This window comes from Erpetoichthys calabaricus, chromosome 14, assembly GCF_900747795.2.
Source record: "Erpetoichthys calabaricus chromosome 14, fErpCal1.3, whole genome shotgun sequence".
In the NCBI taxonomy this organism is placed as follows: Eukaryota; Metazoa; Chordata; class Cladistia; order Polypteriformes; family Polypteridae; genus Erpetoichthys; species Erpetoichthys calabaricus.
The window spans coordinates 13,007,638-13,026,860 of NC_041407.2; the positions used below are offsets into that span (position 1 = coordinate 13,007,638).

The 19,223-nt window shown below is 38.1% G+C and overlaps 1 protein-coding gene across 1 annotated transcript in view; it reads left to right on the forward strand.

Moving 5' to 3' along the window:
* The first annotated feature begins 1,288 nt into the window (after window positions 1–1,288).
* Window positions 1,289–19,223, forward strand: part of tmem235b (transmembrane protein 235b) — a 35,197-nt gene continuing 17,262 nt past the window's right edge. The window contains exon 1 of the mRNA XM_028819211.2: window positions 1,289–1,702. Within this exon, the coding sequence (XP_028675044.1) occupies window positions 1,525–1,702 (178 nt within the window). The 5' untranslated portion in view covers window positions 1,289–1,524. The remainder of the gene's footprint in view (window positions 1,703–19,223) is intronic.

A 19,223-nucleotide genomic window follows, 5' to 3' on the forward strand; every position in this document is an offset into this window, starting at 1 on the left:
CTGCTGCAAGGATCCACTTAAAAACTCCTGTCTTGACCGAAGGTTCTCTTAATAGTTCTGCTCCTCAGTATCTCCAGTCTTTGGTCTCTCCATAAACCCCTTCAAGAAGTCTCCGTTCTGCCTCAGCCTGTCTGCTGGCCGTCCTTCCTCTGGCCAGATATGCCAAGATAGCCCAGTTCTTGCTCCAAAGCTTTGGAATGATCTCACTTTGTCTATTCGAACTGCGCCCAATTTTGCTCATGTTTCAGGGTCTTTTGAAAAGGTATAATTTCATGAATTGTTTTGGAACTGCTTAGTGCCTCCTCTGAAGGGTAACTGCTGTTTTGCTGAAAAAGAATTTCGGATAGTGATTTTTTTTTTGTCTTATTCTAATTGCTGGTGTAATAACAGATTGCTCAATTTTTTTATCTTGTTTTCTGTTGCTTTTGATGCTTGCACTTTCCGATCATTTTTATATGTATTTTAATTTGCTTTGTAAGTCACCTTAGATAAATAACAATAATAATAATACTTTACAGTTTTCATCGGCAGCTTTCTTCAGTAGTGCCCTTGTTGAATGGATACTCCTTTTTCATGACGCTCCCTTTACAAGAATTCACAGTTGTGTTTTATTGTCTCTGTTAATTAACACTGGACTTTACTGTGCTTTAGATGATTTTTACTGCCTTTAGAATCGTGTACTGCGTCTCTCCTAATTAATGCAATTCAATAATCTTGTCTCAGACTTGCTTTGAGTACTCCTTTCTATTCATGATGTATTTCTGTTATGAGCTGAACTACCCAACCGTGCATCTTCTAAGAAACAAATGTATTTAATCTGAATTCATGCACCTACTGGAGCAAAATTCCCCAACGTGTCAATAAAGTTAAACAGTGACAGTAAATTTCTCGGATATACAGTAAGTGAGAATGTTTTACAGGAGACTAACGCTCCCCAGCTATAGTCCCTTTTGGGTACGTGATGCTCCCCAAGACAGACCCTCCCTATCCGCGCCGCTTTACTATAATCGAGAAGAAATACAAAATGAATGCGTTAAATTAACATTTGTAAAATTCTGTTTTCATGTGGATGTTAAGCTGTTTTCTTCAGAACACTGGCCAACAAAATTAGTTAAGTACTTTAAAACTACGTAATGTAGCAGAATAAAATGAAAAATAAATTACGACGAAGCTGAATGCGTTTTACTTTCCGCGTACCTAAAGTAACTAGAGGCTCCAATAACGTATGGATCATTTCTCCAAGCACTTTTTGTTAAAAATGCAGATGCACTGGGAATTCATAAACTTGACCGCACTGCAGCTCCAGTGGTCCCCTGGCTCCGAGTTCCACGTGCCGCTCTCCTCTGGGTAGAGGCACCTGCTGCGCTGTCCTGCGGCTCAGGCTCCGCCCCTTCCCCGTCTCCTCCTCCTCAGTGAAGAAAGCGCGCGCCAGCAGCGCGCTCGAGTCAGAGAGACTGTCACTTGCGCGGGTCTCCATCGTTTGTTGGTTCTCTTTTGGGGCTGCGGTCCGCCGGTCTCGCGGAGATGAAGGGTCGCTTGGGTCTGGTAGTGCTGCTTGCCGGATTAAGCGGCATCGGCAGCTTCAGTTTCCTTGCCACCGCTATCTGGAGCGAATACTGGTACATAATTCAAGTGAACAAGCCAAACATTACCGATTCGGGGGAACTGGACTCTCATTCCGGACTCTGGAACAACTGTGAAGGTATGTGTGTACGCCGAGGAGCAAGGAAGGACCACTAAAATAAGACTTTGCCAGAGTACCTATGTATAACTAGAAGTTGTGAACAATTAAAATACCAGTCTTTCAACCGTACACTTCATATTCATATATTAGCAGATTAGCTGCTTCCTTATGTTGTTCAAATCTATCCGGCAAAACTGAGTATCTTATGTTGGGCGGGCGTCCCGTCTACTCGTGTAGCCACCCGGGCTTCAATTAGGAAAATAAAAGAACGAATACTTGCCGATTTTAATGTAAATTAAGAATTTGGTATTATTAAATGCAATATTACAGTGAATGGCTATTTCGATTTTTCAGTAATGCACTGTTGCCTCTTGACAATACACAACTATATTTGTAGTCAGGGTAGTGCGTTCCTTGAAAACTAAGATCAGCTATAAATTTTAAGCTGACAAACACTTATATAAAAATTGATGAATAATACAAACATGTCAAAAGGTCATACTCGAGGACATTTAATTTCTTTAGAATACAAATTTTCACACATACTGTATATAATATGCTTATTTGAAGTTCATATTTTTTTCATGTTGCTTAACATTGCTGCTTCACACATTCAGGGTCCTGGTTTTTGAAACACGGCCAAGGTGCTGTTTATATAAAGTTTACACGTTCTCCTCTTGTCCCCATGGGGTTTTCCTCCCACATCTCAAATAGGCTCATATTTGATTAATTGTCCGCTCTAAACTGTCCTTGGATGGGTGAATGTGCATAAATGTGCCTCGAGAATGGCATGGCATTTCATCCATGGTTGGGTCTTTTCTTGTGGCTGATGCTGTCAGCTCTCAGGTCTATTAGACGGATTCAGGGAGTTTGAAAATAAAGGGACAGATGTTTTATTAGTATGTACAAAATTCATCTTCATGCTGCTAAGGATATAACTTGAGTTAAAGTGTTCTACATGAAAAGATTAGTTCATTCATGTTGCACATTTAAACAATTGTACATACAGTCATGCAGAGATACCGTATATAAGTACTGATCGCTCCAGTTATTGCTTGCTTCTTTCTCTTGTCACACCCAAAGCTGTATTCTATATACTGTGTTTATCTCTTCTTTCTGTTTATCATTCTTATCCTTTTACCTTTTAATGTACATATCCATTTTGACATGCCCCTTTCTCTTGGTCATCTTTTAAGTAAATCATTTTTACTGCCCTCCAAGTATTTCAGCATGTTATTTTTCTTCTTGTAGCCTTGTCTTGTTTTTGATTATTTCTGATTTTTAAAGTCTTTGCAACACTGCATTTTTAAAAGGCATCCTTCTTACTTGTACATTATTTTATTTCTGCAGTGCATTTACTGAAATGGTGAAACAGTAGCTTGGATTCTTGCTTTTTCACTGCTGCTGCCTCTGTATAATTTGCATGTTCTTCCTGTGTTTGAGCAATTGTCGTTTGGCATTCTGGTTTCATCCTGCAGACTTTCAGCTAATTGGTACTCCATCAGTCGTTAGTGCAGCCTAAATTCAGTAGGATGACAAAGTTATGGGATGCTGTTCTATATTGTATTTTTATCCATTGCTAATGAGCTGGTGGTAGATCTCTAGTTCGACCTCCTACTGTTCCAGTCAATAGTTGATTGATTGGATTGTGACAAAATGACTTGGGAGACCACTGCATTAAGCGGAATTTATTGTCATGTTACTGGAATGACTCCAGACTTTTCTAAGCCTTTTGGCTTTGAGTATTATCCTGCTGAAAAAGCTCATTCTCATTTCTGACATTAAGAGATAAACCTTAAGTAGCAACAATTTTCAAATATCTCGTGTCATTAAAGTGTTGCTCTACCTATGTCAATAGACCCAATTTGTTTCATGAAAACAACACCCCACATCATTACAGTGCAACCACAAACCTTCATTATTAGTAGCCAGCAGGATGGACTTATGGACTTAATTGTTTTTTCTTTATTTCCTGGTACTCCCATCAATCAAAAGGAGTCAAGGATGTGTTCTGACAAGACTCCTTTGAACCATTGTTGTACTGTATTCTGTGTGATTCAGCCCAACTTTTGTCTGCCTTTGTCACCTTCTTATCATCAGCTACTTAATTCCTATCTGGGCCACTACTGATCATGTTGTTTATTTTTGCGGTGGCGGCCTGTTCTTATAGTACCCAGAGCTGGCTCCTGTCTGGCACCCGGTGCTCTCAGCACTGGCACCAACTCTTCTCAAACCTGAATGAGATTGAGCAGGTTTGGAAGTGGATAGATGGACGCACTATTTTAGATGCAGCCTTGAAACTGTTGTGTATTTAAAATTTAGGTGGGTTTCTGTTCATGGTCCAGTCACACCAGCGCACAGTGCAATGTTCAAGGTCAGTTAAATCTTCAGTCTAGCACAGTTTTCCTCTGAACTGAATGTATGCACGGTGGCGCAGTGGTAGTGCTGCTGCCTTGCACTAAGGCAGTGTTTCTCAAACTGTGGGGCGGGCCCCCCTAGGGAGGGGTGCGCAAAAATGTGAAAAAAAAAAAAACAAGAATCGAAAATATAAAAAATACATCTATTGAAACCAAAACAAATTAACTTAAACTACATTCTGGTACTAGAAAAATAAATATAGAGTTAGATAAATGTCGATAAAAGTTAAGTAGGTATAATAAAATATGCATCTATGATATATCATTAATTAAAAAAGAACTAATTGGTATTAGTGAGCTCCTTTCAAAAAAACGTTAGGGGGGCGCGATTAAAACTGTTATGAAAACTCGGGTCACAAATACTTAAAGGTTGAGAAACGCTGCACTAAGGAGACCTGGGTTCACTTCCCGGGTCCTCGCTGCATGGAGTTTGCACGTTCTCCGGGTGTCTGCGTGGGTTTCCTCCCACAGTCCAAAGACATGCAGGTTAGGTGCATTGGCGGTCTTAAATTGTGTGCTTGGTGCTTGGTGTGTGTGTCCTGTGGTGGGCTGGTGCCCTGCCCGGGATTTGTTCCTGCCCTGTGCTGTCTGGGATTGGCTTCAGCAGACCCCCGTGATCCTGTGTTGGGATATAGCAGGTTGGACGATGACTGACTGAATGTATGCATTCTGTTGGCATTGTACATGACCAACTGTTCAAAAGAGTATTGTCTGCACGTACAATAATGCCAATGACAGGGGAGTTAGTCACAGTATATGGGAGGGGCAGCACATAGCTAATAAAGTGGCCACATGGCGTATATAAAAGTAACGTGATAAAAAATAAAAATGAATGTGTTGGATATTTAAAATAATGTTTGGTTATTATCTTTTACGTTTTACTCTGCATACAGTATAATTGGTTATTATTACTATGTCATAATTAAATTTAATGTTGACAAGAATTAGTTACTGGTGCCATAATTGTTACGGATATAAAAGAAGACAAAGCACACTGAGAGAATAATTGCTGGATGTTGCCTTTCTACTCATAGGCACCATAGGTGTATATTTTGTCAAAGTGTGCCCGAGGCACTGTGGAAAGACTGGCAAGGGAAATGCAAGAGGTGTGAAGGAGAGTGTATAAGGATAATAATATTTGGAATCTGAATGGAAAATCAGCCAAATTAATGAGGAGCGTAAATGTGTACACACAGGAGCAAGATGGAAAAGTTAAAGGTTGTGAGGATGCTCTTCACTAGTAGTTGAAAGTACAAGTTTTCCTGGCAGGGGTGCAGTGATGACAATGCTGGAGTTGGTATACAGGTGTCTGAGCAGTTGGCAGGCAAAGTGGTGAAGGTGAACAGATTTAACGAGCTTGTTGTAGTTGTTAAGGTGATTGATTAATATATATTAGTATATTGAAAATAATTTTTATTTACTGGGGCACAAGGCAGAGTGGTGGCTCTGAGGCTAGAGATCTTCACTGGCAATCGGAAGGTTGCTGGTTTGAATCCCGTAAATGCCAAAAGGGACTCTGCTCTGTTGGGCCCTTGAGCAAGGCAACTGCTGAGCACTTTGAGTAGTGAGAAAAGCGCTATATAAATGCAAAGAATAATCATTTTTATTATTAAAGCAGGGCATTTAAAGAAGGATAGCAAGATTTTATGTCTATTGCAGACCAGGCTTGCGTATGTTGTTCAGTTGGTGTCAATTTTCAGGTCCTTATACTATATATACTATATAAATGACTGATGAGTATAATCTCGGCATATGCCCTACAGATTGACATGAAACAATGTAAGAGACTATTGGGAAAGGCTGAGGTGTTGTGGGATGTGGATTTAAAGGTAGGAGATGGAGGGGGAGCGGATGAGGTCCAGAGTGAAGCTGAAAAGGAAAGACGTGGTTGCAGATGGACTGCAGAAAGTGGAAGAAAAAGATTTGGAAGGCAACAGGCCAGCCTAGGTAAACTTGAAAAATGGCTAAAAAAAAGATAAATGTTCTTTGTTTTTCAAAGTTATGCATATGTAGTTTTAGCCATCTTACATCTTTTAATGTATTTTTATAATTCTTATTCTGGGTATGATTTTCCTTTGGCATTTTTATTAGATGTTCCCATTTACATGCTCCTAATACTGAAATGTAAATTTAAAAAAAGGATAATTCTCCTTTTCGTAACCGTGACTGTTTAACTCATTGTATGTGAATAAAGGTTTGATTAGTCAGTCTTTATTTTGTATAGTGCCTTTCACAATGGGCACAATCACAGACAAGCTCTTTAAAAAGCAAAAAAGAATTTAGTATTTATCAGGAAAACAATGGTGATCCATAGCAGAAGACATCAGCATATGGAGCAAAATGTATATAGTGTAACCGAGTACAAATAATGACTTGATAAAAGTTTAGAAAACATATTTCACCTTAATCATATAATGAATTTTACATTGGGCCAGATCTTGAGCCCCAGGCACAGCTTCCAGTCTGCCGTACACTTGCCATGTTTTGAGCAATAACTTGGTGCGGTGCACACTATGAATAAATATTACAAGTGCATTGTGCAAATATACAAAATACTGTATTTTACTCATTCCAGATGAATAGTAATTTAAAATAAAGATAACTCAAAATTATCTGAGAGGTGAAAAACATTTGCAGAAAGACGATTAACAAATTACAATGCTATTTAAGATAGCATCTTGAATGAATTCACGTAATGTTCTTGCATTTATAGTATTTCATTAGAGAACTTTGATACTTCCCGGGGATTAATTAAATTAGCACTTTAATTGTTATCCTCTCAAAATCTAAATGAGCCATGAAACCTATTTTAAAAGGTATCATTTTATTTTTTGAAAGTGTGCTTCATTGGTAGATCCATCACAAGAGAACAGTACTTTATAACATATTTCAAAAAAGAACTGCATCCTGGATAATAGTCCACTGCAAGGCACTCTTAAATCTAATGAAGGAAGTCTCTCAATAAGAATTAGTAGTTTGCTTTATAAAGAAGAATGTGCTTGTCATGTAAACTGCACATAAAGTGCTACCTAGACCACCTCCATCACTTAGTAAATTCTGTCTGCTTAATAAATTAAGGAGGCTTATTCATCAATACAGTACAGCTTTTTAAGATTTTTGCTTTAAATATGATTCTGAAAGACACTGCAGACAATACCTGACTGGTGAATGCTTTGTACATAAGCTTTTAAGTTGTAAGAGTAACATACAGTAATATTAAAAAGTTTGGGATCCCCTCTCAGCCTGCATAAAAATTGACTCTCAACAAAAAAGATAACAGTGGTGTGTCTTTCATTTCCTAGGAACATCTTAGTACTGCAGTGTTTTCCAAACAAAGATTTTTAGAGAAGCAGTATTTAGTTGTATGAAATTAAATCAAATGTGAAAAACTGGCTGTGCAAAAATGTGGGTCTCCTTGTAATTTTGCTGATTTGGATGCATGTCACTGCTCAATGCTGATTACATGCAACACCAAATTGGTTGGATGAGCTTGTTAACTCTTCATAGACAGGGGTGTCCAATCATGAGATATAAAGGTATTTAAGGTGGTCAATTGCAAGTTGTGCTTCCCTTTGACTCTCCTCTGAAGAGTGACAGCATGGGATCCACAAAGCAACTCTCAAAAGATCTGAAAACAAAGATTGTTGAGTCTCCTGGTTTAGGGGAAGGCTACAAAAAGCTCTCTCAGAGGTTTAAACTGTCAGTTTCAACTGTAAGGAATGGACTCAGGAAATGGAAGGCCACAGGCACAGTTGCTGTTAAACCCAGCAGGTCTGGCAGGCCAAGACAAATACAGGAGTGGCATATGAGCAGAATTGTGAGAATGGTGACAGACAACCCACAGATCACCTCCAAAGACCTGCAAGAACATCTTGCTGCAGACGGTGTATCTGTACATCGTTCTACAATTCAGCGCAATTTGCACAAAGAACATCTGTATGGCAGGGTGATGAGAAAGACGCCCTTTCTGCACTCACGCCGCAAACAGAGTCACTTGTTGTATGCAAATGCTCATTTAGACAAGCCAGATTCATTTTGGAACAAAGTGCTTTGGACTGATGAGACAAAAATTGAGTTATTTGGTCACAACAAAAAGCACTTTGCATGGCGGAAGAAGAACACCGCATTCCAAGAAAAACACCTGCTACCTACTGTCAAATTTGGTGGAGGTTCCATCATGCTGTGGGGCTGTGTGGCTTGTTCAGGGACTGGGGCCCTTGTTAAAGTCAAGGGTCGGATGAATTCAACCCAATATCAACAAATTCTTCAGGATAATGTTCAAGAATCAGTCATAAAGTTGATGTTACGCAGGAGTTGGATATTCCAACAAGACAATGACCCAAAACACAGCTCGAAATCTACAATGGCATTCATGCAGAGGGAGAAGTCCAATGTTCTGGAATGGCCGTCACAGTCCCCTGACTTGAATATCATCGAAAATCTATGGGATGATTTGAAGCAGGCTGTCCATGCTCGGCAGCCATCAAATTGAACTGATCTGGAGAGATTTTGTATGGAAGAATGGTCAGAAATACCTCCATCCAGAATCCAGACACTCATCAAAGGGTATAGGAGGACAGCGTCTAGAGGCTGTTAGATTTACAAAAGGAGGCTCAACTAAGTATTGATGTCATATCTCTGTTGGGGTGCCCAAATGTATGCACCTGTCTAATTTTGTTATGATGCATATTGCATATTTTCTGTTAATCCAATAAACTTAATGTCACTGCTGAAATACTACTGTTTCCGTAAGGCATGTCAGATATTAAAAGGAAGTTGTTACTTTGAAAGCTCAGCCAATGATAAACAAAAATCCAAAGAATTAAGAGGGGTTCCCAAACTTGGGCCCTTTTTCTAATATTTTCTTTTATGCCATTCAAATGTTGAACCAAATAATAATAATAATAAATTTTATTTAATAGGCGCCTTTCTTAACACTCAAGGTCTCCTTATAATGAAATTAAACAACATTAATAAAATAAAAGCAAAGAGAACCATAAAATCAGAAAGCAATAAGGTACAGAGGTAGTAGCAAACATACAAAGATAACCGGCAGTAAGTGTGTTAAATTCATAGTTGGTATGCCAGTTTGAACAGAAGTTTTGAGGGTAGTTTTAAATTGTGTTATTGAGTCTAGTTGACGGATATGAGAGGGAAGAGAATTTGAGAATTGAGGGAATGCTCAAGCTCCCATAGAACAGAGTTTGATGTGTGGTACAGAAAGTAAAGCTGCAGATGATGATCTGAGTGAGTAAGAGGGAGTGCAAGTCTGTAGGAGATCAGTAAGGTAGGGAGGAGCGAGGTTGTGGAGAGATTTAAATGTTAGGAGCAGTATTTTGTATTGTATTCGGCAGTAAACAGGGAGCCAGTGAAGTTGAGAGAGAACAGGTCCAACATGTTCAGTGGATTTAGAACAGGTTATTATCCTAGCAGCAAAATTTTGAATAAGTTGTAAGTGATGGATAAGTTTTTGTGGGATGCCACATAGAACAGCATTACAGTAATCTATACGTGAGGTGATAGGACATTAACCAATACTTCAGTACTCTGTTACGTAAGAACAGGACGAAGTCTAGAAATGTTTCGGAGATGGAAGAAGGCGGTCAGAGAAACATTACTTATGTGGGAAGATAAAGAGATGATACGGTCTTTGCAAAGGTGGATGAGGAGATTGAACATTTAGCACAAAGAATGATTTAACATGCTGTCGTTAGAAGGTTATCTTCCAATATATGATACACAGCCTAAGGTTCAGCTCAGTGCCCGATTCAAGTTATTCTTAGTAAAGATTTGCTAGGTGTACACAACTCCAGTCGCTTGAATAGATGATTGAAACTAAAGGTTCATGATTCACTCATTGCATTTAAAGTAAACTTTGTCAATTAATCTTTATTGTATGTATTGTATATATTGCCTGTAATTGTTAGAAAAATCAATCACAATACTCATTGTTGATATATTTACATTACAGTACAAGATGAGTCAAGCAATCCAGTGATTGTATTAATACACTGTAAAATCCACAAGCTGAAACATGAAAAAGCAATAAGAAAACAATGAGATATTTTAAGTAATATATAAAAAAGCTTTAGCTTGCAACCAGAAAAAGGGGTGGGAAGATTCAGTCCTGGAGGGCTGCAATGGCTGCAGGTTTTTGCTCCAACCCAATTGCTTAATCAGAAGCACTCATTGTTCAAGTAACACTTATGCTTCACTTTAGTTGTCTCACCTGTTAAGATTTTGAACCCTTATTGCTTATTTTAGTCTTAAACAGTTGTAGTCTTTGTTTGTAATTGCTCCTTATTAGCAAAGCGATGTCAATGACAAAAGAGACCAGCATTTCTCCATTTAGCTAGTTTCCATTTACACCTGTGTGTATTTATCACACACTATTGGGTTTAATTAAATTCTTGTATGTCTACTAGGACTAGGTGTTTTAATCCCTTTGTAATCAGGACAGCATTGATTTCTTAGGTAGGACTGGAGATGTCCTCATGGATTTTCATCTGGCAGTGTTACTGCCTTCAGTACAACACATCATCAGTTGTATACCCCGGGGTCATTGGGTGTTTTGGCCTTTATCACAATACACCCTCGCCCGAGGACAGCCCACCACAGGCTGATCAGACCTGGGTGTGTGCCGTGCTGGAGGCTCCATGAGCAGCCCATACGGTCTCATTCTGCTTCAGCCACAACCAATGGCTGCTTCTTATGGCGGTATCTACCAGTTCCTTTATGATCTTCCGCTGAGCCTGCCCACTGATTCCTACCTCCTTCAGTAGCCTCCTGGTGGAACTAGCTACGAAACTCCTGCAGCCCACCTCCACTGGATGCACAGACACTTTCTAGCCCTGGTCCTCCACTTCATCTGCCAAGTTTGTGTATATCATCTTTTTCCTTTCGAATGCCTCATCGAAGGCTTCCTCCCATGGCACTGTCAGCTCCACAGTGAACTCACGTTGACAGGATTTAGACCAAAGGACCAGGTCTGGCTGCAGGTTTGTTATTGCGATTTCAGGTGGGAATGTGAGACTTTGATTTAGATCCACTTGCATTTCCCAGTCCCAGGCTGCATTCAGTGGACATGAGACTGGAGACGCTCTTTTGGAAGGAAAGTAAAGAGAAAAAAGTGAAGCACCGAGAATTACTCGTCTGTTTTAGACTTCAAATCATTTGGATAGTATCCTTAGAAAGGAAAAATAAGTGTAGGATATGAGAATGACTTGACATGTCAGAATTAAAGCACTAGCAAGCCATGAAATTGACAAGGATTGTTTTTTAATTAAGCAACTGGGTTGGAACAAAAACATGTAGCCACTGCGGCCCTCCAGGACTGACTTTGCCCACCCGTGATCTAAATGGTAGAATATAGAAAAAATGAACAGCTGAAGATGAAGAGAGTCAAATCATAACTTTTCACCAAGAGTCTTAAGACATGCCTTTTGAATTGTAAGACGTTTGTCTTCAAAAAAATCACTGTAGATGTATGAGTTTAATCATCAGTGGTTTAAACATTATTTGACATGTTGTGAGTGTAAAGCTGTTTAAGGTTGTTGACGTTGTGCCACAGTTTCTGCCACAATATTTTAAACTATTTGAAGACTGTTAGTTTTTCAGACTAAATTTGAAATTTTCATTGTAAACATAGCTGTAATTCAAAAATGGCCTAGAAGGCAGTGCCAAGTGTTTCTGTGTCTGAGATGCATAGGTGCAGTTAGACTCTGTGCAACTTTACCTTGACATTTGGAAGAAAGTGAGCAATAAAAATGCAGTAACAAAATCACTTCCATGTTGTAATTAGCTAATTTATGAAAACATAATGAGCTATGCAGATAAATAGAATGTTTTTTTTGCAGTTCTCTGCCATCAAGTTTGCCATATTTTTACATTTATTTGCACCTTACATCCAAATCCTAAGTATTTATGTATAGTTCAGGGAAATTAATTATAATAATTCTTTACATTTATATACCATTTTTTTTTCTCTACATTCAAAGCACTTTTCATAGTGAGTGGGGACCAACTTCAACCAGCATCCTCCTGGAGAATGTGACAGCAGCCATTTTTATGCCAGTACGCTCACGGAAGTGGTTAGAGAGAGAGAGAGACAGTTAGGGACAGGGGGTGATTAGGTGGCCAGAATGACTAGGCCAAGACATCAGGATACACCCTGCTGTTTACGAAGGATGACCACAGAGAGTCGGGACCTTAGTTTTACATCTCACCTGAAGGACAGCAACATTTTTACAGCATGGTGTCCACATCGCTGCACTGGAGCATTGGGATCCACATTCAGACCACAGGGTAAGTGCCTCATGCTGGCCTCACCAGTACCTCTTCCAGCAGCCACCCAAGGCTTTTGCTAGATGACCTCCCATCCAAGTGCTTAGCTTCAGGTGGATGACCTCTTCTGAAGTGCATGTGGTATGGCTGCTGTTAAATATCAGTTTGCTTCTAAAGGTCTATGATTAATGTAAGGTTAACTTGCAAAGCATATTTATTGAGAAACTACTGAATAAGGTTCTGTTTGAAGTTCAAAATAAATTGCATTTTTTAATTTAAAAAAATCAAGAAATTAAGGCAGTGCTGATTATTCTTGAAATTTTGATGTCCAATATGTATGTTAAAAGTAACTGTAGTATATCCGATATATATATATGGTAAATTGTATGTTAAGCAGTATGTTTGATGTAATTTGTACTATTATTAACAAAGGAAATACAGTGAAGTCTTCTTTTAGCCAATGATATTCTTTTATGTGGTTCCCTTGAACAATTTTGAACAGATTTTTTATGTAATTTTTTGCATCACTTCCCGTGAAACTGAAAACTAAAGCCTACGTTTTTAATTGTGTGCTGGCTGCCTGTTGCCTGCTGTTATGAATGTGGGAGTGTGAAGTTGTATCTGGCTACAGGGGAAAAAAAATAGGATCAGTGAAATACTGGTCATGTCTTTAATCCACATCCTAGATCTTGATTTATTTGTTTTAAAGTTACAAAAGTACATTACCATTTAAAGCCATTAACCATCCATTATGTTGTTTCCTTTGGACATCTCTTTCCATTTTTCATTCTCATACCCACCTAATCTGAGTTAGAGCCGCTGGAGGGCTATAATCTTTCCTTGTAGCTCTGGGTGCAAGGCTGGATACAACACCAGAAAAGGTCTCAGTCAATCGAGGGCCCCAGTCATGCACACATGCACATGCACATTCACACTCGCACAAGTTAGAACTGAAAATTGACCTGATCTGCCTGATATATGTGGAGATGTGAGAGGAATCCTGGAGTGCCTGGAGAAAGAGAATTTAAGTAACAGCCATATAGTATTCAGTATTACAGTAATGATAAATCGTAATTAGATAATGTATGCAGATTATTAGGGTGCTGAGACTACAGCTTACAGATGTAGCTTTGCTGCAACATGTAGGATTTCAGTGTGAAATACTGATGAAGAAAATGGACAAAGCATGGTAGTGTTGTCTAACCAGAAACATCTGAACCATAGTACCATCTCAGATTTTAGGAATATTATTCCACATACGAGGTGTGATCAAAAAGTACGGTGAATGTTGATGCAGAGCACCATCCAAGAGCAATGCAAAACAATTCAATGCAGGTTCTGACATGTCCATCTGAGTTTGAGACAAGTTTCACCTTGTTTGATACTGTCCGTCGTTTGTGAGTCACTGTTGAGTTCAAGTGTGTTTTTCAAGTTTGTCATTAATAATGGATATCGAGCAACGCATTAACATGAAATTTTGTTTCAAACTGTAAAAAGCTCAGGAAACCCATCAGATGTTAGAATTGATTTAGGGTGACACTGCACCGACAATTAAGACTATTTACAAGTGGTTTGATCGATTTCGTAATGGATCTGACTTGGTTGAAGACGAGAAAAGATCAGGACATCCTTCAATATCAATACCCGAGGAAAATGTTGAAACGGTTACATTCTTCATCATGACAACGCTCCTTGTCATACATCCCTTTTAGTCGACAATTTCTGTCGAATAAAAACATTACACTGTGTTCCTTTCCACCTTATTCGCCGGATCTGGCACCGTGCGACTTCTGGCTGTTCCCTAAATTGAAAATGACCATGAAAGGCAAACGATTTCAATCCATTGAGGACATCCAGGCAGCCACGAAAGCCCAACTAAAGAGACTCAAATGAAAACTTCCAGAACTGCTATGCAAAGTGGCAGGAGCGTTGGGATAAATGCATTCGAAGTGGAGGAGAGTATTTTAAGGTTGACTAGTAGTTGTAAATCTTTTACTGCAATAAATGTTTCTTTTTTAAAATATTCACCCTAGTTTTTGATCACACCTCATACAGTAGCTTTCTTATACATCCTTGTTGATGATGCTGAATAATTTCACCATTGTGATGTATTTTATCACTCTTTAATTTAATATTGTTTTTTTATCAATATGCTGCTGCTGGAGTATGTAAATTTCCTCTTGGGATTAATAAAGTTACGTTTCTATCTATCGATCGATCGATCGATTAAAGTTTCATTCATTTTTTAGGTATGGTAGTCTTCATTTTAAACCTTTGAATAAGATTGCATTCATTCTCTCATTTTGTTTATTTCAGTATAAGGTTACGGGAATCTGGAACCTATCCAATATTTCATTTCTGTCAGAGAACAAATGTTCTGAACATTTGGCTGGCTTTGCCACCTTTTGTACATCTGCAAATATGATTGATTTTGATTCAGTTACTTCTCTGAATAATTAATGTCAATCTCAAGTTGCACTGGGGCCAACATTGATCTCTCTGCTGAACAGCAATTTCAAACCTAAACTATTAATTATATTCTAATTAATCTATGCCTAATAGTTCTGGTTCTTAATTTTTTTTTTAGAGAAGTTCAGTCAGCTGGTATTAAATAGTGCTTTTGAAAGTTAACACTGATAAAATGTCTGGAAAGAAATATACATTACAGTATAATTCAGTTCAGTTAAATTTGTGTGTATTAAGTAACTCCAATGTAGAACCCAAAAATATGCACAAAAAATTCAAACCTAAAACAGTGTTGAAACATAAATATCGAAAAAGCAGAAAATATATATACTATGGAAATGAAGGTCTGTGATACGCTTTGCATATTTGTAGTTAGAGATCAACAAAGGGTGAAAATGAGTCACATATCTTAAAATAGCTTTTTATTCCCAAGCTTTCGACAACCTGCCAGGTGTCATCATCAGAGGAAAATGTTAACTGGGACACTGAAAGTAAAATTAAAGGCCAACACAAAGTGCGCCAGAGAGCTAGCCGAATTGTGGCTCTCTAATGAAACCACCATTAACAGACACTTGGACTAGCAGGCTTATAAAGAAGAACACCTAAATAATAATAATAAAAAAAAGATTTTATGACCAATACTTTCCGAACCCCACCTTACTAATCCACCCCCAACCCCCTTACAACCTACATCCCCACCCTTCACCAGCTACAGTATATACAGTAATCCCTCACTTATCGCGGGAGATAGGTTCCAAGGCCGACCGCGATAACTGAATTTCCGTGAAGTAGGGACACCATATTTATCTAATTATTTAATGTGTATTTGGACGTTTTTAAACCCTCCCTGTATTGTTTACAACCCACCCTTTACTCTATTAATAACAGGGACAACTGCTAAGCAATATGAAATCAGTAGATAAGTTTACACTTACTGTATAGCGAAGTACATGTAGCTATATATGACGTGATGATGGTGATGAATATGCTGCGCAGTAAAAATGATGACGATGAAGGTGATAATCCCCTGAATGCAGTAGCAAGAGCACGTTAATGCTGAATGAGTGAGATGAGACTTCCTGGTTAATGCAGCACTCCGTCGCTGAGCCAATCAGCAGCACACAGGAACTTAAGTGCGTGCTCTGATTGGGTAGCTTCTCAGCCATCTGCCAATAGCATCCCTTGTATGAAATCCACTGGGCAAACCAACTGAGGAAGCAAATACCAGAAGTAAAAAGACCCATTGTCCGCAGAAACCTGCGAAGCAGCAAAAAATCCGCGTTATATATTTAGATATGCTTACATATAAAATCCGCAAAGTCGTGAATCCGCGAAAAGTGAACCACGAAGTAGCGAGGGATTACTGTATAGTATACGGTATACTGTACAGTATGTACATACTCTTGCACAGGTTTTTTTAAATTTTTATTGGTATTTAAAGAAAACAACATTCCATACAATTATGTCAAACTTAACAAACCATAATTCAACTCCCACCAAAGAGAAAGAGAATAGATTTTTTTTTTCCAATTTCAAATAGTATACATCATCAGTTACCCACTCATTTATAACATGTGGACTGGGAATCTTCCAATTGAGCAAGATAAGTAAGTCTACATGCTAATAGTGTGGTATAGGCAGTTACTATCAATTTGTCCTTCACCACTTTAAGCCCATCCAGGAGTTCACCAAACACAGCTGTTAATGGGTTAGGAGTGATTGTGGCACCAAGGCTGTCTGATAGTCATTCAAAGATTTTTATCCAAAATTATATTAATTTTGTGTCCACCTAAAACATGTGGCCCAGTGAGGCTGGAGCCAAACTGCAAACTTTGAAATGTTGAATCTTACCCTGGATACATTTTGACCATTTTAAGATGAGATAAATGTTCTCGATAAAAGATTTTACATTGGATGACTGAATGCTTTGCACAAATGGAGCTGGAATGTATATGCATTAATGCTTTCCACTCTTTTTCAGAGCTGTTAAGTAAAATATCCTTTCACTTAACCACCATCATACCCTGGGGTCTTTAAAAGGAAGATACTTTAAGATGTTTTTATATAGTATTGAGATGCTGTCTGGGTTTTCAAGACTGATCAGTATTGCCTCTGGAACAGAAATGAATGGGAGGTGAGGAAAACTGGGCAGGTTCCTTTTAGCAAAGTTTCTGATTTGAAAGTACTGGAAAAATTGTGTTGATGGGATGTTAAGTTTGAAGTGTAATTGTTCACAAGATGCAAATACATTATCTATATACATATGTCTAAGTATTTTAAACCTGGACTTTTTCCAAACATTAAATACTGTGTGGGTTTGAGAGGGCAGAAAAAGGTGATTATTGAGTAAAGGTGCAACAGATAAGAGCTTCTCCATCTTAAAGTGCTTCCTGCATTGATTCCATATTCTCAGTGAGTGATGGACAATTTGATTATTAATATATTGAAAATAATTTTTATTTACTGGGGCACAAAGTATAAAAGTAAAAAAGTATAGCAAGATTTTATGTCTATTGCAGACCAAGCTTGCATTATGTTCATCAGTTGGTGTTGATTTTCAGGTCATTATAGCTTGTATATTAGCCACCCAGTAATAAAACTGAAAGTTAAGTAGTGCCATGGCCCCTTCTGCTTTAGGTCGTTGCAGAGTCACCCTGTGGATGCATGGCTGGTTTGAATTCCAAATAAATGAGCTTATTATTGAGTCTAATTTCTTAAAGAATGACTTGTTAATGTATATAGGAATACTCTGAAATAAAAAAGAAGCTTGGGTAGGATGTTCATCTTGACAGTGTTGATTCTCCCTGCTAATGTGAGATGGAGGGTAGACCATCTGTTCACATCTTGTTTAAATTTTTCCATGCAGACAGCAAAATTGTGTTGAAAAAGATCTTTATATTTACTTGTGATGTTTACCCCTAAGTATTTAAACTGATCTGCTAAAACAAATGGGAAGTCAAATATTGTGTGCAAGAGAGTCACTGGAAAAAATCACACTTTTATTCAAATTAATTTTGAGTCCAAATATCTTTTGAAATCCTGTTAGTGTATTGAGGACTGCTGGTATGGAAGTTTGTGTGTCATATTTTTATACAGTATCATATCATCTGCATACAGTGATTATTTTCTGCTCAAGTCCTCAAGTAATCCCTTTTTATCTCTTAACACATTTCGAAAGTGAATTGCAAAGAGCAGTGGTGATAGGGGGCATCCATGTTGAGTACCACGTTCAAGTTTAAAGTAGTTTCAAATGTTGTTGTTAATATAAACAGAGGCTTCTGGACTAGTATAGAATAGTTTGATCCATGCACATAGATTTGGGCCAAACTCACATTTATGGAATGTGGTGAATAGGTAGTCTCATTCAACCATGTCAAATGCTTTTTCTGCATCCAAAGATAATAAGATCTCTGGTGTGTTAAATTTTATGGGTGAGAGTATATTACATTAAACAAATGTTAAGAATTAGAAGCTAATTGTCTGCCTTTTTGATCTTGTGATATTACAGAGGGAGGCTGTTTTTCAGTTCTTCTAGATAGAACTTTGGAGAGTATCTTAACATCATTATTCACAAGTGAAATTGGTCTATAGGATGCATCATTATATTAAGTCCTTATTTTTCTTTGGAAAGGTGGTAATTAATGCTTGGCGAAAGCCTGAGGTAGAATTTTGCTGTCTCTAGCTTCAATAAATGTTGCATAGAGTAGTGGAGCTAAATTATTTGAAAATATTTTTTATAAAATTCCACTGGGTACCAATAAGGGCCTGCTGCTTTCCCACATTGGAGTGATTTTATAACATCCAGTAATACTGAGAGTGTCAGAGGTGTCTCCAGTTCCTCTGCACTAAGATCATTTAGCTGTGGTATTTGTCATGTGTCATAAAACTCTTTAGATTGTGTCTTATCATTTTTAAACTGGGTACAACATAAGGACTTATAGAACTCTCTAATGTGTGGGTTATTTTTTTATGGTCAGTGATCTGTTGGTAATTTTTGTTATTGTGTTTTGAACTTCCTGCTTGTGTATTTTGTTGAGCTAAGATCTTATTAGCCTTCTCTCCATGTTCATAGTATTGATGTCACGATTTAAAGGTAAGCTGTTCCGTTTCTTTTGTTGTCAAGAGGTTATATTCAGATTACAAGACCTGTCTTCTCCTGTAAAGTGCCTTGTTTGGAGACCTGGCATATTCTGGATCTGTTCTGGTAATTTCACTGGTTAACTATGATGCCTTCCTGGTTTACAATTTATTTTTGTTGCAAAAATATGAAATAATCTGTCCTCTTAAAAAAGCCTTCAGAGTTTCCCAGAGTATTCCTGCAGAAACCTATGGGGATGCATTTGAAAAAATAATCAATTTGCTCAGAGATTTTG